Source organism: Camelus dromedarius, chromosome 21 (assembly GCF_036321535.1).
Source record: "Camelus dromedarius isolate mCamDro1 chromosome 21, mCamDro1.pat, whole genome shotgun sequence".
NCBI lineage: Eukaryota > Metazoa > Chordata > Mammalia > Artiodactyla > Camelidae > Camelus > Camelus dromedarius.
Genome location: NC_087456.1, coordinates 38,006,206 through 38,025,000, shown reverse-complemented (window position 1 = coordinate 38,025,000; position 18,795 = coordinate 38,006,206). Strand labels below are relative to the sequence as shown.

Here is an 18,795-nt window from a genome sequence, read left to right as displayed (position 1 = left end):
GACATGGCTTTTATAGAGTTGGTTTAATGAAATTTCCCTAGACTTCACTGATAGTATTTTTGAGAAAAGAAAACACTTAGAAATAAGTGGAACTGTCCACAGTTTAAACCCAAACCTAGTAAATAAGATCCCAGGGAGTCTTCAAGAGAACATCTGTGAGCCAGCATGCACTATGCTATAGAACAGATACGGTGTCGATCATTCCCAGCATCGGTGCGTGTTGGTGACTGTCTGGTTTTGAGAGATGTGTTGGCCTTGGGCTGACCTCTGAGGGGAGAGGAGGATTCCTTCCTAATTCTGCTTTCTGTCTGGCAGATCTTTATTGGTTCAATTGACAAGATAAAGTATGAGAAATATCTAGGTTGTAGACATTATTTTGTGATCCTGAAAAAGTGGTCATTGAGCAGAGAGTACATTTTTTGGGTTTGTGCTTAGGTATACTGATATTCTAGAGATTTTTAATTTTCTAAGTGAAACTGTACGAATCTTGACAGTGTAATAGTTTATCTCTTACATTAGTTACTTTCTGCAAATGGAAGTTTATGGTTATTCCAGTGTCAAATCAGGAATAAGTAGAACTTAAATGCTTCACTGAGTCATTTGCTTAAGTCTTACACGGCCATTTGAACTAGATAATTTGATACCTAGTAGTTATTTGCCATTTGGAAAAATTTATTTACTCTTTTGACTTTCCTTTGAAGTGATTTTTCTAGTTTCTCTGGTAAACTGTAAGAAAAAAGAACCATCATGTAAAATGCTGAACATACTGTTTTGTTGCTACAGGCCTCGGCATTCATTGAGCAGCCTTGCTGCAGTGGTTAAGGAGATTGAGGAGATCCCAGCGTACCTGCCCAGCGGCGTGGCTCTGAGAGACTCGGTGCAGAGAGCCAGAGACTGGCTTCAGGAGGTAGAGGCCCTGCAGGTCGGTTCACAGAGTGTGGCTCAGAGCAGCCATGTAAACCCTGGTGAGGGGAGCAGGCTGAGGGTTAGCTGGACGACTCATTCTCTTCAGGCTTATGTAGCTGCCCTTACCCACACCACCTGTTGTCCTGACCTGTCAGCTCAAATATTTAAAGCTTAGATAATTCAGCCAGCTTTTTCTGGGAGCTTGGGAGCCTCCCATCACAAACTTGAGGATTGAAGAAAAAGAATTAAAAATGAAGTTGTGGGAGAAACGTAGTTTCTACTCTTTGATAAGAGGGCTGTCTCTTGTTGGCTTGTCAACTGCTTGGAGTTTGGAGAGTCTCAGATCCATTGAGTCTCAATGTATAATTACAGGGCCAAACTTAGCCCCAAGGCCTGGGATGTTACTAAGTGGGGACTTAAAAGTGCTTCCCCGTTCTACAAAAGAAGGGAAACTCAGGAAGTTCTAAAGTAATTATCCAAAGTAATCAGCAGTAAGTATCTGTGGCCCTGTGTCAGATATTATGCTTACTGACTTACTATAAGTTAAAGTAGAAAATTAAATTCACTTGTAGCATTATTAAGATACAGGCAGAATATATTCTGTGTTTTCCCCAATTTTTAGTTGGATAACTTCATTTGAAAAGTGGTTAATGGAGGTGTCTTCCTTTTTCTCTCTAATCATCATAAACCAACAGGTCTTAAGGGCCTATTGAGAAAAAAGATCTTTGAATTTTTTAATGGGCTAGGTTTTTGTGGTTGTTTGTTTATATATTATCTCATTTACTCCTCACAGCAACTCCCAAAAGTAGGTATTACTATTTTTTTAATCAACTGTACTTCAATTAAAAAGCAAACAAACAACCCATTTAAAATACGGGCAAAAGAACTGAACAGATATTTTTCCAAAAGAGGGAATGCAGATGGCCAACAGGAACATGAAAAGTTGCTCAACATCACTAATACCAGGAAAAAGCAAATCAAAATCATAATGAGACACTGTCTCACACCTGTCAGAATGGCCAGCATCAAAAAGAACACAAATAACAAATGTTGACAAGGATGTGGAGAAAAGGGAACCCTTGGGTGGGAATGCAAATTGGTGCAGCCACCATGGAAAACAATATGGAGGTTTCTCAAAAGCCTAAAAATAGAAGCACCATGTGACCCAGCAGTTCCACTCCTGGGCATATATCAAAGAAAAACAAAAGCATTAATTCAAAAAGATACATCCACTGTGCTATTAATAGCAGCACTATTTACAATCGCCAAGACGTGGGAGCATCCTGAGTGCACATCAATAGATGAATGGGTAAAAAAGATGCAGCATACATGTGCAATGGAGTACAACTCACCTATAAAAAAGGATATTTTGCCATTTGCGGCCCTTCATTCACTTTTTTTTTTTCACTTCAAAAACCAGAGTTTTATTACTGGCATAAACATTTCCATTGCATCAGAGACAACAAAATACCTAGAAATAAACTTAAACAAGGTTACCTTTACCCTGAAAACTGTAAACCATTGATGAAGGACATTGAAGATGATACAAAGAAATGGAAAGATCTTGTGTTCTTGGATTGGAAGAATCAACATTATTAAAATGGCCATACTACCCAAAGCAATCTTCAGATCCATTGTAACCTCTGTCAAAGTACTCGTGACTTTTTTCACAGAACTCAAACAAGTAATTCTAAAATTTATATGGAACCATAAAAGACCCTGGGTTGTCAAAACAGTCTTTTGCAGGTCTTTTTTTCCCCCTTTCTTCTTTTTGTTCTCTTTTCTTATGGTTTGATGACTAAAGAAGGTCCTTTAACATTTGTTGTAAAGCTGGTTTAGTGGTGCTGAAATCTTTTAGCTTTTGTTTATCTGTGAAGCTTTTGATTTCTCCCTCCAATCTGAACGAGAGCTTTGCTGGATTGACTGTTCTTGGTTGTAAGTTTTCCCCTTGCATCACTTTAAATATGTTGTGCCACTCCCTTCTGGCCTGTAGAGTTTCTGCTGAAAAATCATCTGATAACCTTATGGGAGTTCCTTTATATGTTAGTTGTTGTTTTTCCCCTGTTGCTTTTAATATTTTCTCCTTACCCTTAGTTGTTGTCAATTTGATGACTATGTGCCTCAGTGTGTTCCTCTTTGTGTTGATCCTGTGTGGTACTCCCTGTGCTTCCTGGACTTCGGTGACTGTTTCCTCTCCCAAGTTGGGGAAGTTTTCAGTTACCATCTTTTCAAAAATTTTCTCGGTCCTTTTTCTCTCTTCTCTTTCTGGGACCCCTATAATGCGAATCTTAGTGTTCTTCATGTTGTCCCAGAGTTCTCTTAAATTATCCTCATTTCTTTTCATTCTTTTTTCTTTTTTTCTGTTCTACAGTAGTGATTTCCACTAATTTGTCTTCTAGCTCATTGATCCATTCTTCTGCCTCATTTAGTCTATTCTTGGTTCCTTCTAGTGTGTTACTCATTTCAGTGATTTTATTGCTCAACTGTTTGTATTCTTTATATTTTCCAACTCTTTGCTAAAAACTTCGCTCTGTGCATCTGTTCTCCTCTTGAGTTCTCTGAACATCTTCACCACCATTGCTTTAAACCCTTTCTCAGATAAATTGCCTATCTCCTCATCACTTATTTCCTCTTCTAGGATTTTATCTTGTGCCTTGTCCTGGGAGATACTCCTCTGCTGCCTTATATTGTCTATCTTTCTATTTGTATTTTAGGTAGGTTAGTTAAGTCTCTCAACCTTGGAGAGGTGGCTCTCTGTGGGAGACGTCCTATGTGTCCCAGCAGTACACTCCTCTCTCGTCACCCAAGGGCCAGGGTCTAGCTGATCCCAGTGTAGAGTCTGGCCTGTGTTTGTGGATTGTTTTTTTGTTGTTGTTGTTGATTGTTGTTTTCTTATTTCTGGTATGTGCCCCTGGTGGATAAAGCTGGACTAGAGGCTTATGCAGGCTTCCTGGCATGAGGAGTGCCTGCCCACTGCTGGGTGAAGCTTGGTCCTGGAGCTCTAGTGGGTAGGGCTGTATCCAGAGGCATTTGTGGCTCAGGAGGTCTGCTTATGGGTGGGGCTGTATCTTGGTGTTAATGATTCAAGATACCAGCCTCCAGAAGAGCTCATGTAGATGAACACTCCCGAAGTGTCTGCCACCAGCTTTTATGTCCCCTGGGTGAGCCGCAGCTGTCCCCTACCTCCCAAGGAGACCCTCCAAAACCAGCAGGCAGATCTGGCCCAGGTTGCTATGAAATCACTGCCTCTGCATTTGGACCTGATGCACAGGAGGTTCTGTGTCTGCTTCCCAAGAGAATGAAGTCTCTGTTTCCCCAGTCCCGTGGGGCTCCTGGGGAGCTAAGCCGCACTGGCCTTCAAAGCCAGATGTCCTTGGGCTCTTCTCCTCCTCCCGACGCCAGAACCCTGGGCTGGGGAGCCTGACATGAGCCTCAGAAGTCTTACTCCTGTGGGAGGGCCTTTGTGGCTTAATTATTCTTCGGCTTGTGGTTGCCCACCCCGGGGATATGGGGCCCGATTATATCCCAGGCACACCCCTCCTACCGTCCCACTGTGATTCCCTCTTTATGTTTCCAGTTGCAGAAGAACTTTTTTTTGCTAGGTTCCTATCTTTTCGGTGGTTGTTTAGCTAGCATTCAGTTGTGGTTTTGTTGTAGTTGTGAGAAGAGGTGAGCTTGTGGTCCTATTACTCTGCCAGCTTGACCGGTGTGTTTTTTCTGGGCAAAGTTTTTAAAATTTTAATTTATATTGTTCTGGAGTCTCAAGTTCCGTTCTGTTGAGGCCATTGGATTCCAGGAGTAAAATACCACCTGGTTTTCTGAGTATCTGTGTAATTTTAAGTGGTGCTGTTTGACCAGTTGCTAATGAGAAATGCCAAACAGGACAGTTTTAGCCAGATTTTTGCAACAAAACATCTGTATATCTATTCTAGTTAATAGGGAAGAGAAGATACATTGTTTTATAAGTATTGCGTAATTAAGGGGTGACCCCAGCCAGCCAGAGAAAAAACTGAGGAAAGTGTCTCCTGTGTACGTAAACTTGTGCAGTGGGTTTTCCATGCAGACTCTTGGCAGTGGTTGTTGGAACTGTAGTGGCTGTAGTCGTGGTCTCCTGCCTTCAGTCATGCTTGGGGCAGCCAGGCGAGGTGCTCTGCAGTCAGGAGAGGTGAGTGTGTGAGGTTGGAAGCGAGGACACATTGCTCCCTTCACGTGTTGAGCCTGTATGTGCTACTTAGTGCTGTGTTGGCAACAGTGTCCAGAGCACGAAAGGCAGAGTCTGCTCCCTTCCTTGACGGGATAGTGGGGCCTTTCCTTGCATCATGTGTTCAAGGGCTAATTGAGAGATGAGACCAACAAGAGGGAACCTCATCATGTTTAGTGGATTGTTTCTTCTAACTGTCGTCCAGTATTCTGCCTTTCACGTATCGAGTACTCTGCATGTCTCTAGGTGGAAGTATCACAGACATGGCCTGTAATCTGAGTCACCTTTCTAGGCATCCAGCGGAACACCTGTGCCCTTAAAGTAAATAGAAGCAGTGAAACATCAATCTACCTATGTTGAGTTTTCCCGTGTCCCCAGAAATGTCCCTGAGGGTTGGTTGTCCATTCCAGGACCACACGTTCGTCTGAGTGGCCATGTGGCGTCACCTCTCTTCCTGCTCTGCTGTTGTCACATCTCTGTTGAGAACTGTCGTCCTGTGGTTGGTTCTGCCTTCTGCCTGGTGATTTCTGTGGGGTGTTTTCTGTCTTCCTCATGTCCTGTAAACTGGACGTTAATTTCGAAGCCTTGGTGGATTTAGGTTAAACGTTTCTGAGTTGGAATACATCAGAGTATCGGGTCCCGGGTGAGACTTTGTATGCTTCACGTGAGGAGACACGTCTGGGCGGCCTGCTCAGTGGTGCTGACATTACTGCTGTGTTAGAGCAGCACCAGTGCTTCTCCACATAACACCCCCGCCCCTGCCGTGCTTTCATTCTCCCAGTTCAGGTCTCGCTCTCAGCGTGTGGTCCCAACACCAGCAGCCTCGGCATTACCTGGACACTTGTTAGAAGAGCACATTCATGGACCCTTCTGTGGTGAACTGAGCTGGAAGTCTGGGGGTGGGGCCCAGGAAGTTGTTTAAACAAGCTTCCCAGGTGATTCTTAATGAATAATGAAGTTCAAGAACCTCTGGGCTTTCTCAGCTCATTTTAGTTTCCTGAATAATTTATACTGAATTCCCACAATTCATTGGTGAGTGAATTGGAGTCAGATACTGTTTTGGCACTTTTATTTATCAGTATGGAAGTCCTTTGAGTTACTATAAATTTACATTTCTGTTGAGTTTTTTCCGTAGAGAGCAAAATGATAAGTTAACTGAGAAGGACATACATAATCAGAATGAAGGGACCACAGTGTATGTCAGGTCCGAGGTTGAACCTTTGAGGCCCAGCACAAACGAGGTTCTTACTTGTTACATGGAATAGCGCATCACCCCACCTCCACAACCACTTGTTGGCCAGTGGGTTTTGTCAGCATCTGTCTGTGAATTTAATACGTTTAACCTGGGGCAGGCCCAGTCCACATGGTGCTTTTCCCACTTAGACAGAAGTGCTCCTTTCCCCCAATCTGTCAGGTTGGAGGACGGGTGCCTGTGTTAGACACGCTGGTGGAGCTTGTAACCCGAGGCCGTTCCATCCCGGTGCATCTGAGTTCCTTACCAAGACTGGAGTCCCTCGTGGCTGAGGTCCACGTTTGGAAAGAATGTGCTGCCAGCACCTTCCTAACTGAAGACTCGAAGTTTTCTCTCCTGGAGGTAAGTCTACAGTCAGTCCTGACGTGGTCTTCGGTCCCTCGCTCAGTGAGACACGAAGTCCCTCACGAACACGTGGCGTTGCCAGCTGAGCTACATGCTAGTTACTTTTTCCAGAAGAGCAGGGAGATTCTTCTGAGTTTCTAGTGAAATAACCTTTAGGTGTTTTCTGGGTGTGTTTAGGGATAGCATTCACTGTCTAAGGAAGCTATTTTCCTCATTGAGGTTCCTTAGTCCGTGTTGCAATTGGACGTTTAACCGTGGCCACTCTTCACTACTTGCTGTTAGCAGGCTTGATAAATGATTCTGTCCACCCCTCTAAGTGCTGTGGTTGCACTCTCTGTAAGCTGACGCTGGTCACACATTATGACTGGAGTCGTTCTCTGCCACTGTTTTAGTTCCTGTTTGAGTTGGGAATCAAAGTCTGTCTTTTGTGAGATTTCCTCCTTTTCTCCCTCCCTCCTTTCTTTCCTGTGTGGAGGGGAGTTTCTGGCTTCAGGGCAGGGTGTTGCACAGAAAATGCTAAGAAACTCACATCTTTCCCACTGCTTAGGCTTTTATTTTGGGACTTCCTAATGCTTCCTCTGAAATCTGTTTCACCAGTGGTTATGCTTTGTTCCACGTTAGGTTCTGTGTCCTCGATGTGATGTTGGCCTCTTGGGATTGAGGAAAAAGCAGAGGAAGTTAAAGGAGCCCTTGCCGAGTGGGAAGAAGAAAAGCCCCAGAGTGGAGAGCCTGAGCGACCTGGAGAGAGCCCTGACAGAGAGCAGAGAGACTGCGTCAGCGGTGCGTGCAGGCCCTTTCTTCCTCTTTTCTCTGATGGGAAGGACAGTTTCTAACCCTTTCGTGTTAACTGGGGATATTGGCACGGCCAGTAGAAGTAGAGGAATAAAAGCACTCAGTTTTACTAAGGTGACTTTGGGAAAATTGTCATTTGTAAACGTTTTGAATGGGTGGTGCGTAGAGGTGTGGAAGATTCAGGGAAGGCCTCCAAGACTCAGAAACAGTCTCCACGCCTGTGGGTTGATCCAGGATATCAAGGCTAACAGATGAGTGAACTGCAATGCCAACTTACTAGTTTACGGTAAGATAAACCTAAAAGTGTGCTGGATAGTTTTGAGTCTGACCTGCATTTAGTGTAAGCACTGTTGATTCAAAGATCCTGTCTTCAGGATGTTTTATGAGCACAGTATCCACACAAACGAAGATTGCTATATGATCTGGATTTTTTTTTAAAATCTTTTTGTTAAAGTGGATTATAATTGACCTATAATACTAGTTTCAGCTGTATAACACATGACTTTATATAGCATACACCGCAGAATGATCACCACGAGTCTGGTTAACATCCATCATCACACATGGTTTTAATTTTTTTCTTGTGATGAGAACTTTTAAGATCCACTTTCTTAGTAGAACTTCCAGCGTACAATATACTGTTAATGACTGGCGTCACCGTGCTGTGTGTCACTTCCCCAGGACAGACTTAATTTTATAACTGGAAGTTGTACCTTTTGACTCCCTTCACCCATCTCACCAGGCAACTACCAATCTGTTCTCTGTACCTTTGGGGTTGGTCTTCTGTTTTGTCTTTTGGATTCCACATGTAAGTGAGATCATACAGTATTTTTCTTTCTCTGTCTGACTTATTTCACTCAGCGGAGTCCAGAGTCCATCCACGATCTTGCAGATGGTAGGAATTTTCTTCTTTTCTAATAATACTCAGTTGCATATTCACACCACATATCATCCGTCGGTGGGCACTTAGGTTGTTTCCATATGTTGGCTGTTGTGCATAATGCTGCACTGAATATGGGGACACAGATATCTTTTCAAGTCAGTGTTTTCATTTCCTTCGGAATAAATATGCAGAAGTGGAACTGCTAGAACCTGTGGTAGTTCTGTCTTTAGTTTTGGGGGGAACCTCCATACTGTTTTCCACAGTGGCTGCACCAGTTGATGTCCCCACAATTCAGGGGTGCCCTTTTCTCCACGTCCTCACCAGCACTTGTCATTTCTTGTCTTTTTGATGACAGTCATTTTAACCGGTATGAGGTGACATCTCACTGTGGTTTTGATTTGCATTTCCCTGATGATGAGTGATGTTGGGCACCTTTTTGTGTACCTGCTGTTTGTCTGTATGTCTTCTTTGGGAAGATGTTTGTCTAGATCCTCTGCCCATTTTTAATTGTATTTTTGTTTTTGCTGTTTAGTTGTATGAGTTTTTCATCTATGTGGTGTCTTAACCCCCTGTCAAATCATGATTGTGCCAATATTATCTCCCATTCCACAGATTGTCTTTTTATTTTGTTGATGGTTGCTCCCTGTGCAGAAGCTTTTTATTTTGATAAAATCCCATTGGGATGCTTCTAATGACATAAAGCTTTGTCTGTTCCAGAGCAGGGATATGCTTGCTCCTTGGACCGAACTAAAGGCATTCATCCTTGGTCCAGGCACCCTCTTTCCCAGTCTGTCCCTTCATAGCTGCCTGATCTCTTTTGTGATTGATGTGGGGTTGCTGTGGTTTGTTTGTGTGTTTGTTTTGACATAGGTTTTCTTTGGGCATATTTGTCCATCCCTTCAGGTTCTAATCAAGGGCGGCTTATGAGCATCGTTCTGGTGTTTTCAAGGTGCTCCTTTCCACTGTTACGTGGTTCATTTTTGTAAAGGCATTGTCTTGAGCTTTGCATGTCTCGCCTGTGAATCCCTGGTTTAAGAACTCCTTTACACGGCCTGTCGGTTTCCTAGTGGAACTCTAAAGGGACGGTCGCATGCTGCCCGTTTCTAAGCTGCAGGGAGGCACTTTGTTGTCACATAGCCCATAAATACTGCCTATGTGTTGTGTTGTTTTGTCTATAAAAATAAGTGGATTTTTAAAATGTACCAAAGGTTTGTTAGCTGTTTTACTTACAGATCTTTTTGTTTCTTCCTCGATCCCTCATTCATACATTTTCTTCTCCAGCCCAGAGAGACAGTGGAACATTGACCTGGCACTATGACTCAGGTTCCTCATCTGTTGAGTCCTGATGGCGGGTGGATGTGACCGTGCAGAGTGGTGTAACTGACACATTAACGTTTTAAGGAAATAGAATATTCCTTGGCAAAGGAATAGTTGCTGTTCCATGTAGCTTTTGTTTCTAGAGGAGAATGCTCAGTTTTTAAAACGTGTGCTTTCCCCCTATTTCTCTGTATTTCTCCCTCAGTGAAGTACTGGGACTCTGGTGGTCCAGCCTTTTGTTGGGGAAGATGGATTGTTCGAGGAGTAGCCGCTCACTTTGCCTAGCTAGTGATTAGAATTTGTCACCCTTAGACTCTGCGTTTACTCCATGATATGAAATGAATAAATCTGTAATGCCTAGACTGTTTTATGCAGCGAGCACTTGATCTGTTCAGGTAGAAGTCCCACTTACGGACAGCTTGTAAATATTGTTCAGAAATATGTTCAGCATCACTTCAGCTTTTTACTGTGAAGTTGATTTGTTTATGTGTATTTTCAAGTCATTTATACAGAATAACTGAACTCAGACCTTTCCTGGGACAGGGTTCTAGTTTTAATAGAGAGGAAAGACTTTGCAATGCGTATACTTGCCGCTTTCTGCAGAAGAGCAACTTACGTTTGTCTCTGCCCTAGTCTTACAGCATGTGTGTATGCGTGCATGCACGTGTGTGTGTGTGTAAGAGAAGCCAGGTGAAGTGGTTGCTACTTAATTTTTTCACAATGGATCCAGTTTCATCCTCTACAATGCCTGTGTCCTGCACAGGCCTTAATGTTAAAGGCGGGAAGAGAAATAGATTCCTGTGGCTGCTTGCGACTGTCTCATCTAAATAAAGTACCTTTCTAGAAGAACACAAAAGCTAGTGGACTGAGAACAGATAGAAAACCTCAGACGTGAGTACTTGTAGAACGGGAAGAGCCTGCACCTCTCAGGAGAGGTGGGTTTTCTAGGAGATAACGTGTGCAAGGACATTGGACTTTGAAGAAGTGGAGTGTGTCAGGTTGCTCACATTAGGTGTTTGCGGTGTGCCAGTCCAAGTTTTGTCACGTGTCTGCTGTAGCTGTCAGTGCAGCCCTGTGAGGTGGGTACTGACTCTGTTTCACACGTGTGCTCACAAATTCAGCCACAGTGGAGTGCCTTGCCCAAGGTCACCCACACAGCCTTGGGAGGCAGAGCTGGGAACTGGATGCAGAGAGTCTGCATGTTCTCAGCCACCAGAACCCTCGAGTTTTAGGAGAAGGCTGAGTTCTCTGTGACATTGTCCTCTATTGTCACCTTTCTAGATGGCAGCGCTCGGAGAAGCTCGCATACGAGAAATGGAAGCCCTGCAGTCTCTGAGATTCGTCAATGAAGGGAAGTTGCTGTCACCTGTGCAGGACGTGGAGCTGAAGGTCTGCCTGTGTCAGAAGGCCCCAGCTGCCCCCATGATCCAGTGTGAACTCTGCAGGGATGCTTTTCACACCAGCTGTGTGGCCGTACCCAGTATTTCACAGGGCCCCCGCATCTGGCTTTGTCCCCATTGTCGGAGGTCAGAGAAACCTCCGTTAGAGAAAATCCTGCCCCTACTGGCCTCCCTCCAGCGCATCCGAGTTCGCCTTCCAGAGGGAGATGCACTTCGGTACATGATTGAAAGAACCGTGAGCTGGCAGCACAGAGCCCGCCAACTGCTCTCGTCAGGGAACCTCAAATCTGTGCAGGACGGTGCAGGCTCAGGACTGCTGTGTGGCAGGTGGCAGTCCACTGCGGGGCAGGTGCCAGAGACAGGCAAGGTGAGTCTGAGCTCCCCTCCGTCACTGTCTCGGGACTCCGCTTGGCCGCATGCCTCCCCCTGAGCCTGCGGCCCTGCTGGCAGTGCCATCACTGGTACCCACTCCACCTTCAAGGCTCGGGTGTATCTGCAGTGCTGCTTCAGTTTCCTCTGCTCCCTCTAGTCAGGCATTCTTTCTGTAGCGCACATTTCACCTTTTCATATATGCGTAAGGTTTTACCATTTATGTTTATGAATCTAAAGACATCTATATGTATTTTGATTTTTTTTTTCTTGGCTATTTTTTTCCTGCTTCATCTCATGTACATCACTGAGTGGAGAGGGATAGTGCCTCCTTCTGTCTCCTGTTGCCTTTTGACAAAGAAAAGGTTTGGAAGTGTCTTGAGTATATGCTGCTTCAGAGGAGAGGCAGTCAGTTTCATACCTTTTGTGATTTTTCTGCCAAAAGTCATAATGCTCTTAGCATCACTGGGAGGCTGCAGGAAAGGCATGTGAAGGCAGGCAGGAGAGGTGCAACCAGGCAGGCAGTGCTCAGTCTTTTCTGCAGGGTAACCTGACAACCTCCAGGTCCGAGAGGGCCTCTAGCAGAGATTGCTACACCTCCCTGGTGCTGCACCAGCACAGACATGTGAATTGTAGGAGTTGAACCTTCAGTAGGTTAGAAATAAAGACAAAAAATTGGTCCCCGTCATATTTTTTCCTTGTTTTGTTTCTTTCCAGCGTCTGGAGCACAGAGCCCGGTGCTCAGCGAATGCTGGGCCCGCGGCGTCACTCAGTCGGGCTGTGATTGTCTGGGCGGCCCACACCGGAGACGCTTGTGCTGCTCACACTCCGGGTGCTAGGACTTGCCCTGTGTCGTGAAGGGAGGGCACAGCTGCTAGTTACTGCTGTCTGTGGTCAGCGGAGTATGTTTCCTGGCTCCTCTGATAAACTCGGAGGAAGCTGGGGGTGTGGATGGGAACGCCATCTGGCAGGTCCTCAGTTGGCTTACCCAGCATTTACCCAACATGATACATGTTGTTGATCGGACTGTAATCTTCGTAAGGAGTCACGTAGGGATTAAAAGTCCGTATGATCTGTTTTCGTGCAGAGATGCCTTACTTCCCAGTGTGCTCTTCACCCCTGAAGTCAGTCCAGGTGAAACCAGGAACACGAAAGGCTTGGTGGATATGAGTGGATTTGGGCAGATCTGAGAGGCCAGGAGACAGACTTCTTTCAGTTTGGGGAAATCAAGCCTTTTTGCTAGCTGCTGCCCGATGAGAACCCCAGCTGCTTTCACGGGGCTGGTGGGAGTATTTTCAGTCCTGAAGATGCCTTACGTAGAATGTTTCCTTCCGCTAGGTGTCTCAGCCTCCTGGCGCCACGTCCTTCTCCTTACCTGGTGACTGGGACAACAGAACCTCCTATTTACACTCTCCCTTCTCTACTGGACGGAGCTGCATCCCCCTCCATGGTCTGTACTATCATCATCCTGATCGTTGTTGTTAGTTGGAGGGCTGAACAGTCGTAAGTGACCTTGCAGTAGGCTTCTGTTGTAGATAACCAGGTACCATAATGTAGGATGTGGGTTACTGTCTGTGTATCTGCAGGGTAGGAGAGGGGTATATTCAAAGGCTTATAAATGCAACAGAAATACAAAGGAAGGCTTTATATCCGTTACTTTCAGGGATGAGAAGGTTAATCCCATGCCAACCGATAATTAAACACCAAGCATTTTGGTCAGATGCTAAGTCATGGGTTCCTTTGTTACTTCATTACTTAGAAGACTTGAGGAGGGTCTTCAAAGACCTGCCCCCTTTCTCCTGCTTACCTGTAGATGACTGCCCCACAAGTTCTGTCTGCAGTTCTGGTCCTTAGTCGCACCATCGTAGGGTATGTAGTAATGGGGTTGGAGCCATGTGGTCCACGCAGAGTGCCCAGGCCCTTGGCTTTTCTGTGCTCGTATTACAGCTGTCATGGCAGAGGTTAGAATAAGGAAGTGAGAAGTAGTCCTTCCCTGGTCATCAGAGACAGAAAATCTCATCTGGGCTCTGTTAAGCTGTGGCTTTGGGCGTGTGGAGTGACCCTAACTTGAACTGAATACAGTTTAAACGGAGAGGCAGTTCCCCTGCTCATGTCACAGGTAGGCATCCGAGTGGAACACTGTTTGTCCTTGTCACTGTGTTTGGTCTGGTCCTCAACAGGTGTTAGTCCAGAGGTGAATGAACTGTTGATGGAAGCCCAGTTGCTCCAGGTATCCCTTCCTGAAATTCAGGAACTTTACCAGACATTACTTGCAAAGCCGAGCCCTGCTCAGCGAGCTGACCGAAGCTCTCCAGTTGGACCTGGCAGTGAGAAGGTGGGCGTTGGAGCTGCTGCTGGGGGCAGGGTCCGGGTGGGGGTGCTTCTAATTGTGCTTCCATTGAAATAGCTCAGGAACGAAATGCTGTCTTTGATCCAGGAAAAGGTAAAGTCCTTCCACCTCACAACCCTGTTCCCACGGCTGTAAGCAAGCACTTTGGGCTCATAGCCTGGATTTTGATCCCCTTTTTTTAAGTCATTGTGTGAAAAAAATGTTTTTCTTTGTAGCAAGGTGCTTCTGATCGTTTCCGTGTGCTAACAGCTAGATGCAGGATTATTTTTCTTCTATAAGAAAATATGGTAGAGATGAAAATGTAATTACAGCTGGAAGGCCTTTGGGGTAAAGCCTTCATCACTGGAGTCAGTGCTTAACAAGCACTTTACTCTCCTGACAAGACAGTGGCTGTGAGGACAGGTGTCTAGGCCAAGGGTGCCTGTGTTGAGTGCTGACGGACTTGAAGGGGTGCCTCTATAATGTCCAGTTGTTTTTTTTTTTTTTTTTTAGCAGTGTAAGGGTCTTCCCCTTAGTGAACTAACTGGCCTGTGGCATTTCAGGCCCCTGAGAGGATGGTCAGCCAGGTAGGGAGAGCCCCACTGCGGAGCGTAAGGGCAGGCCCTGCCCTTGAGGATTCACTGTTTGCTGTGACCCCAAGGAGTGTAGCGCCATTATCAGTTGTGTTCAGTTAGTGCTCCTTCCTCTAGGGGGCAGGCAATTCCTTAGGGAAGGAAGTGTTGGCCTGGTTCCTTAGCAGCCTTCGGGTCAAAGGACAGATGTGAACACCTAGACTGAGCGCAGAGATCACTTACTCGGGGTTTAGCGAGAAGACGACTACAGGCATCTCACCGTCTCCCGGGGCTGCTTGGCTGATATGAAACTCAGCACTTCAGGGACGTTTCTGTTGCTCAGCGTTACTCTGATACATGCTGTCCTGTGGGACGCGGAGGGAGGTGTGATTGGGGTGTGGCACGTGTCAGAGTCGGTGTGGGAGCACCTGGCTTCTCATGCAGCTGGTTCTTAGCTTCACTCGTTGCAGCAGGAGGCGGATTAGGCTAAATGCACTTTGCTGTCTTCCACCCAGAGTGACAGCTGCCGCGGGAAGCGAGACGGAGTCAGCGGTCTCGAGAGAAAACTGAAGAGACGCCTGGAAAGAGAAGGCCTCTCCAGTGAGCGGTGGGAGCGAGTCACCAAAATGAGGGCCCCCAAAAAGAAGAAAGTCAAACTGAGCCACCCCAAGGACACGAACAATTTCAAGTTAGAAAGAGAGCGTAGCTGTGAGTTAGTCCCTTCCGGCGACACTCACTCCCTGCCCTCGGACACGTCCTGCTCCGAGCAGGAGGACTCTGAGGATGAAGACGCCCTCTGCCCGGCCGTGAGCTGCCTGCAGCCGGAAGGAGATGAGGTCAGTGAGGTTTGGGCCATAGAGGACGTGCGTTCCCTTAACTCAGAAACCCTGTAAGCTACAGCTCGCCCGGCCGGGTCTCTCCTGCTTACGCCTCGAGCCGATCTGAGTGGATTGCTCCCCTCCCCTACTGGTGTCTCTGCTCTCACGTCGCTCCTGGTCTCCTCCCTTTTCTTGAAGAAACTCTCACTCTTCCCTTTCTCCTTTTCCTGCTCCTCCAGCTTTCACCGCCCGGCGCTAAGAAGGTGGGAGGGACGCTGCTGTCGCACCCTTTGCTTACTGGTCACAGGGCGGCGCGGCCTTAGCCCAGAGCAGTCGCCGCTTGAAGAACGGCTTTGACTCACTTGTTCTGGCTGCTGTGCCAGAGGTCCCTGCGGTGGGGCAGTGGCCTGCCCAGTGTTGGGCCTGTTCTTCCCCTGAAAACCCCGTCTCCCTGCTCTCTGTAACCAGGTGGACTGGGTCCAGTGTGATGGCAGCTGCAATCGGTGGTTCCATCAGGTCTGTGTTGGTGTCTCTCCCGAGACGGCCGAGAAGGAGGACTACGTGTGCGCGCGCTGTGCTGCGACGGACGCACCAGGCCGGAGATAAAACACAAACCACTTAGTGTAATTCAGGACTCCAGCCAGAGGATCTCCAGCCTCTCAGCAGAGCTGCAGGACTGGCCTTCTAACCAGCCTGCACACGGTGCTATTTCTATTCCTTACGGGATCATTTTTCCAGAACTCTTTGAAAAAAAGAAAAAAACGACTAAAAAAATTTTTGACACTTTTTGTATTTTTTTCCTTAAGAGCTGTTTGTGGTTATTGAGGTTTGAAACGCTGACTGTTTTTTGCAGGGGTTTCCACCCATTTGGAAGGATTGGAGCTTGCACCTTTTCATGTACAGCATTAAAATCTTACCTCTTTCTGGGATTTACCGGCTTAAGAGTCCAACTCAGTTTCAGTGCCCAGAAGGGCACCAGAAATTCCAGTAAATCCTCATTTGAGGAGTTTCTCTCTTGTTTACTCTGTTACCATATTGGGGAGCTTAAGTTTTTCACTTTTGGGGTTTTTGTTTGTTTCTTTAGCCACCTTTCTTTTTCCTGGTAGACTAGGTTTATTTATCTAAGCAATAACTTCCATGTTGGTTTCAGTGGCTGGAATTAAAACAAAACAAAACAAACTTCCGAACAGTGTGTTGGTGCTTTAGCATTTGGCCGATGTGCAGAATGCAAACGTCTGGTTTCTAGTGTCACTGGTGAACTGGTGATGTAGAAAAGAGACTGCTCTGTAAGTACCTGCCACAGCTGTGTTTTGCTTTCTCCCTGCCCCTCCCCTCCTCTCCTCTACTATTTTTTTGGTAGCTTGTATCAGATGTTGCAATTTATATTGTGGAATAAATCCTTGGTCCTAAGAGAACACTAAATGCTGGTTACTTAGAGCCATTACCTACAGCTGCTTCTGCCTCTGCCCCACCAGGCTACAGTAGCACCGGATGGTAGCCTGCAGACATTAGGGGGTTCTTTTGTATCCTGCTCTGTTCGGCGGGCCATAAGCCTCCAGTCCCCACTAACAAAGGCCCCCTTTCCTCCTGTCTTCAAGGAGTAGAACCTGTCTTTAAAGCCATGCTGTATTTAAATAAGCTTTCTCAGAATGTTGGCAAATCATTCCAATCCTCAGATCAGTTCTCCATGTGGAAGTGATGTCTTTATTATATTTGAATTGACAGGGAAGCCTGGTTTAGGGTTAAGACGTCAGAAGGAAATGCAAGGGAAACGCACCCTCGCAGAGGAGAGAGGGCTGGGAGAGTGTGGTTGAGGGAGCACTTGTGAACCCCCAGGTCCTGCCTCCCTGACCGTTGCTGCTGTGACTGGGCATGCAGCCCTTGGCCTCTCCCTCCTTTTCCTTTACGAGCCTCTGTTCTGCAGTGGAGAAGACGTTCTGGAGAACAGACTCTTGCTTGCCTGCTCCTATCCTGTTGCTAACACCTGTTTTCCCTACATTCTATAGCCATAAACCCGAAGATGACGGTAGAAAGTGGGTCTTTAATAAAACAGCAAAAACAGCAGTTTGTGATGTGGCGGAGATTTAAATGTACTAGCCCCTTTTATGCAATTCAAATAATTAAACCTCTTTAAGAACAACTCCAAATTGTCTGCAGTTTTCCCACAGTTGTTGTGCTGTTTCTCCTTGTCTGAGGGGCTTCTGGGGCCGGCAGAGAAGACGACTGTCCAGAACGTGCTCTGGAGTAACAGCTGTTCAGCCTTTTCTAAGTGTCTGGAGTCTTAGTGCCCGTACCTGGGGCAGGATGCTGACTGTCCCAATTCCACGGAGAAGATGCGCTTACAGGAGACACTGCTTCTGGATGAAAGCCTTTGCCTGTAGAGAGCTCCCGCCCATCTGGGCGCACCCCCGACCCCACCAGCTTCTCCTCCTCACCTGTAGGTGGTACAGTCCCTGCCAGTAGCGTCGCTGGTGCCATAGATTCTCTCCCTGTCTGGGGGAGGGGGAGGCAGGAGTGTGTGCATTTAAACCACGCCCTCCCCAGGTGAGAACCACTGATCTTTTCACACACCATGATACTGGAGTTAAGAGTGTCAGTTGCCAACAGCTGTCCTAATAGTCAGTGACAAAGCCTGCGTGGCGCCTCCAGATCTCCAGTAGCCTCGCTCCTGCCTGCCCGCCAACACGACATGAGCACACACGCTGCCCGGGTGACGCCTTCTGTTACGGACCCCGAATGACTGCAGAGTGGGAGTACTACCCAGAAACCATGCTTACCGTGTGCTGGCTGTGAAGCTGGCCTGTATCCTAGAGAGACTGCAGAAGTTGGGGAAAGAAGGTAAAGCACGCAAACAGACTTCTCCATCTCGGGGGTCCTTCAGCTCCTTGAGTGAGGTGGAGGGAAGAAAGTCTGTGTTAGGTCAGTACCTGAGCCAGAAGGGTCAGGGTTGGAGGCATCGAGTGCCCCGCCTCACCTCAGCGCCCAAGGTTTTGTTTTTCCTCCCAAATAAGGCTGGGGGCTTTCCCGTCTAGTGTGAGGGGCTTGCCTGCTTGTAATCTCTGTCTTGGAGGAAGTGTGGGGTCTGGACAAGCTATAGGGTAGGTTGGCTTTGTCACCACTTCATTTCAGCAGCATGGAGCAGGGACTCCTCCTCCTCTCAGAGGCTTCATGCCAGAGATGCCCCCTGGGGTGGTGGCGGTCAGCGGAAGCTGCTTCGTTCTGCCGTGCAGGGTTTTAGCAAAAAGAAGTAGAAGTGTTGATGAAATGTGGGGTTTCTTTCGGCAGAAGTATGTGCAATGCACTTACTTTGTCATCACACCCACCATAGAAAGGAACACGACCTTTGGGGAACTGGGCAGGGATAAGCCTGTGAGCAGAGAGGGTGCCTCCCTGCAGAGGGTGAAACCTGGCTTCTCTACCTCTGGTTGAACTTGGAAGGCTCTTTTGCCACAGGCTTCTGCCTCTCCTCGGTCTCACTATGCTTTCGGTGGATATTCCACTAAGACCCACTTCTGGTTTGGATCAGGCCTGGTTGGTGTTTAGTGCTCCTGGCTGTTTTCTGGGCTCGGTCCTGCCTGGGCTTCCTGCTGCGTAACACAGACTGGTGTGGC

The 18,795-nt window shown here is 46.8% G+C and overlaps 1 protein-coding gene across 2 annotated transcripts in view; it reads left to right on the top strand.

The window, feature by feature from the left end:
- KDM5B (lysine demethylase 5B) overlaps nt 1–17,331 on the top strand; it is a 68,800-nt gene extending 51,469 nt beyond the window's left edge. For both annotated transcript variants that reach the window (XM_031438286.2, XM_064477345.1), the window contains exons 20-27: nt 784–922; nt 6,522–6,701; nt 7,326–7,484; nt 10,978–11,463; nt 12,804–12,915; nt 13,646–13,800; nt 14,882–15,202; nt 15,653–17,331. In XM_031438286.2, coding sequence (XP_031294146.2) covers nt 784–922; nt 6,522–6,701; nt 7,326–7,484; nt 10,978–11,463; nt 12,804–12,915; nt 13,646–13,800; nt 14,882–15,202; nt 15,653–15,790 — 1,690 coding nt within the window. In that variant the 3' untranslated portion in view covers nt 15,791–17,331. The remainder of the gene's footprint in view (nt 1–783; nt 923–6,521; nt 6,702–7,325; nt 7,485–10,977; nt 11,464–12,803; nt 12,916–13,645; nt 13,801–14,881; nt 15,203–15,652) is intronic.
- The last annotated feature ends 1,464 nt before the right edge of the window (nt 17,332–18,795 follow it).